Source organism: Belonocnema kinseyi, chromosome 4, assembly GCF_010883055.1.
Source record: "Belonocnema kinseyi isolate 2016_QV_RU_SX_M_011 chromosome 4, B_treatae_v1, whole genome shotgun sequence".
NCBI lineage: Eukaryota > Metazoa > Arthropoda > Insecta > Hymenoptera > Cynipidae > Belonocnema > Belonocnema kinseyi.
Window position 1 is genome coordinate 26,602,133 of NC_046660.1, and position 4,706 is coordinate 26,606,838.

The 4,706-nt window shown below is 32.5% G+C and overlaps 1 protein-coding gene across 1 annotated transcript in view; it reads left to right on the forward strand.

Annotated features, from left to right (window-relative positions):
• Positions 1–4,706, forward strand: part of LOC117170802 — a 37,698-nt gene that overhangs the window by 18,387 nt on the left and 14,605 nt on the right. Inside the window, exon 2 of the mRNA XM_033357841.1 lies at positions 583–654. Coding sequence (XP_033213732.1) covers positions 583–654 — 72 coding nt within the window. The remainder of the gene's footprint in view (positions 1–582; positions 655–4,706) is intronic.

Below are 4,706 nucleotides of genomic sequence, written 5' to 3' on the forward strand. Positions count from 1 at the left end.
TGTAAGGGTTTATAAATAGAATCGGTTTGCCATTTCAGAAGTATTTGGTCAAGAAATGCAGAAAATCATCGCGATCATAATTCTGGTCTTTATTTGTTTATTTTTGAGACAACAACTAGCTTCGCGAATTTGAATATTTAAAACTTTTAAAGTTACATAAGACATATTATTCCTCAAATTAAAAAGAATTGTATAAAGATAATAATGTATTTAAATAAAAATTTCATGCTTGGCAAGAGCTTGCATATGAAGATTTCACAATCTGTGTTGATTCCACTGATAAACATCCTTACTTCAGATAAGAAACTGCGTACTTTATTACAATCACAGAAAACACCTTCGATTATATTATTATATTAATTTTAAAATTTTCCATGTAACAGTTTTTGCCACGGGAGCATAAACTGATACGCTCGTCAACCAATCAGTGGCGTCAATTATAAATAGAATTCTTTTGATTGGTAGTGACTATTGACAGATCGGAAGATTTGTTTGGTAGTAATGGGACGCGAGTAATCGGCTGGAAATTAGTATATATATAGCAGTACAGTTTCTGACAATTTCTCATTCGCCATTCACAAGATTTGTCAAAGAACATGATGATCCTTATCAGCAGTGTGCTACCTATAATCGCGTTTTTTGTTCAATTTGGTGGTAAGTGTACTCAATATTATATAATCTTCAATATAAATATAAAATGTTGGATATATCCAAAATGATATATAAAAAAATTAAAGGTACTTAAAATACAGAATTTGGCAACCCTTTTTAATCATCATCCGTTAGACTCAAAAATACTTCGACTAGCATTATATCAAATTTTGCAGCCTCAATTAGAAAGAATTCCTGATTGCATTCTAAGGATCTGACAATCGGAATATTTTAAAGCTTAGGAAATGTTGTATATGGGTGGTGTTCTTTCCCATGACATTTGAGCACGTAGCCTTTGGACAGATTTACACATTTTTTTATAATATATAAGGAGCATATAAAAAAGTAATCATGAAAAATTAAATTTGTACATTATTTTGCAATATCTGAATGAGCAGTACCAGTCTGAGGTGCAGAAACAAACGTAATCTACATTTGATATAATAGTGTTATACATAGTGTAGAAAAAATCACATTTTAGAAAAAATCGAGTGCGACGAACGAGATACGTGATTATAATGTATTAGTTAAACCCGAAGGTGCTTTAACAAATGAAAATTCACAGTCACCAACTTACAGCTGTCGATGCTTTGACGTTTAATTTTAGAAGCTGTGACAATAATCTTGGGAAAATACAAAGACCAAACGTGTAACGCGATTTAAACACATCATCAAGTCCCAAAATAAACTACCCGTAAGTAATATAAACCTAACGCTGGTGATAATAAAATTTTTGAGGGTGTGAAAATATCTTTGAACAACGTAAAGAAGAATCAGACAAATGTGCAGAAGTTTAAGTACTCCAAACTTTGCATAACCAGTGTATACATCATCGCAGATAAGAATTGTTTTGATACTAAATTTTCCGGCAAATATTTATTCAAATGATAAAATTATGGTTAATGTCACGGATACAAGAAACCAAAAGATTTTCTCCACGAGCTGAGATAAACATTTCTGTACGTTTTTGGGCTTGCTGAATCTGAATGCGGGTTTTGTTTGACTCGGTCAGCTCGCATTTCGTTCCTAACCACAAAAAAATGATAAAAGTTAGAACATTCATACAAACACCCAGAAAGTAATGCGTTTATACGTTTTCAGGGTCGCTGAGTCCAAATTTGAAGGTCATTTGACTCAACGATGTCGCACGTGAAAGAAATTTTTTTTTACCTACGAAAGCTTGTTCTTTTACTCTCGAAGGACGTATGCAAGGAATTTCTGTGACAAACAACCAAACTTTCCAAAGTTTATTACCAGATCAGCTACTATTTTCTTAAAGTTTTCACTATAATGATTACCGAGAAAGTTTTCTATGACATTTTTGAAACTCGTCCATGCAGTTTTTTCTTTCTTCTTCATTGTTAAATCTTGATATTGGCAGTTTGGCGAAATAAACAGAAGCAACCACATTTCTTAGATATTTAATCTTTATTCGACACTCACAAAACGTATCTTACGAAAAATCTCGCCTCGTGTGTGGCTCAGACGATACCTCTCGTAGCAACAATCTCTGGTTTCTTAAAGTATTGGATTATTCCTTCTCTTTATTACAAACTGTTTTTCTTTTGCTCGTCGCATTACAATCTTTCTCATCCTTACGCTCTTCACAATTGGCATTCTTGCTTTCCCAATTCAGTACCCAACAATCCACCCCACCACGGTGCTGATAGCGGATTAAAACGCCACTCGATGTGCAGAACAGAACTGTGTCGTTTTATTCTTTCCCAATCTAATTAGTTGAATGCGTTATTCGTTCCCGTAAAATTAGTGCCGTTGCCACTGTAGATCACGTGGACGTCCCTATCTTGCTATAAATCTACGTAGACATTCAAGAAAGCCATCCACTGACAAAGATGACGCTGATTCGAAATGCGCAGCTCTGACCACTGCACATGTGAAAATGCATATCCAAGCTTTCTCTCCCCCCTTCGTGAAGAGTGGACCAGCTAAATCTACCCAAACTACTTCAAATATTGTTGTATTTCGGACGCGATCAAGTGGCAAAGAAGAACTCTTACATTCCATGTTTTTTGACTTTTGTCTCTTGCAAATAAGACACTTTGAAAGAATCGATCTTGTCACCCTACGCAAAGAGGTGATCCAAAACCGTTCTCTTAGATTGTTTATAATTATTAGAACCCTGACATGTCCTAATCTTTCGTGAGATTCTCTGACAAGTAGAGGAACTGCTTCTTGACTATCATCCAGACGAATTGGACAGAGAAACCTTGGATCATCATCCCGATAGAAAATCTTAGTTTTTAGAGCAAAGAGACCATTCTCGTTTACTACCGTTTTAAAGGATGATAGTTTATTCTTTGGCATACAACCTTGCATATGCTTTAGTAGTCTTGATTCCGCAACTTTTATTTCCTCAAACGTCAAACATAATTCATGACTATAACATACAGGTTTGGTAAAATTCAATTCTTACATCTGATAATAATGTTACACTAAAAATAATAAATATGTAAAATAAAATCGTTACCTGAAACAAATAGTTCGATGACATTGAAAACACCAAAGACACACGTCAAGCAAAACAGTTCAAAATTTCATTTTGAACATTTTCATCTTATGTAGTCGTCCTCTTTAAACAGAAAGAGGAGAACTACTAGTCTAAACTGATTTTTAAAGTCATTGTAGTCAGTGGTAAAATTGCGAAAGTCATTGTAATGAACTAAGTCAGGATGAAATTTTGAGAAAACACATTTAGTACAGAGAAGGTGATATGACGTCACATTTAATTATATAATTAGATATTGAGTCATTATTGTCATTATAGCTAAATACACATCACGCGTCAAATCTTTGAGTTTGAGCAAACAAATCAATTTAATAAGCACTGATAAACATCATGAATTTGCATTCTTTCAGTTTGTAAATTAACACATAAATTATTGTACTTTTTAATAAAAATGGATTCTACAATTTTTCTTTTGTATGTAATAATTTCTTTGGCTACAATCTTTATGTTATTGAAATCAAAATCGAAATAATGATCAAAAGACCAAGCATGTTGAGATAGGCCTGTGTTGTGATTACCGGTTCTATAATCTCTTTTGTATTCAGCTCTTCGCGTTTTTAGCATTCTGCTAGTTTTCATATAGAAACCTTTGAATAACGTTTACATTTTTTAAGGTAAATAACACCCGAAAAATTTTCTATTGACTCTAGATCTTTTTTTTTTGGTTGTAGTACAAATTCTTTAATTTATTGCTGATTTTGAAATATACGTTTATATTAAATTATTAAAGTAAACTCCAAATTATTTCTGATAGACCTTGTATATATGGAAGAGTTAACCTTTTACCATTTTTATTTAGTTTTTCTAACCATTTTGACTTTTTTTCTTGCTAGAATTGTTATAAATCTCATGTGCTCTTTCTTCAAATATACTATCATAAGTGGTAATGAATAATTGTTGATGAATAAAGTTTCTTTGATTTGTTTAATATTATCTTTTCTAAGCTAAACATCACGAAGTATTATGCTTATGTCAATTAAGTTGTTCCTACAATAGAAGAAAAATGTAATGAGGTTTTTACTAGGTAGAAGAATAAATCCTATATTAACGATCAATTGTATTACTGTTTAAAATCTAGAGGTTCGATCGTAGCTAAAGCGTATGCTCTTCCTAAACTTCATCAATCAAATTTAAAATGGAGATTCATAGTCTCCTCCATTGGTTCACCAACATATAAATTATCGTGATACTTATCAAAAGTTTTAAAACTAGTTCAAGGTACTGCGGATGCATTTATAAAAGATAGCTGTAATTTTAGAGAAAAAATAAAACACGTAAAAATTCCTTCTTCCCATTCCATGGTGTTTCTAGATGTGGTGTCCATGTTTGACAATACCCCTCTGGATTTAGCTATAGAATGTGTGGAAGAAAAATTAAATCTATATAAAAATTTAACAAAAAAATCTCAAAAAACTAAATACTTGTTGCGGTCAGAACAGTATTTAACAACACAGTTTTGTTCCTTCAATGAAAGTTATCACAAACAAACATCAGGCTGCCCAATGGGGTTCCCATTATCTCCAATCAT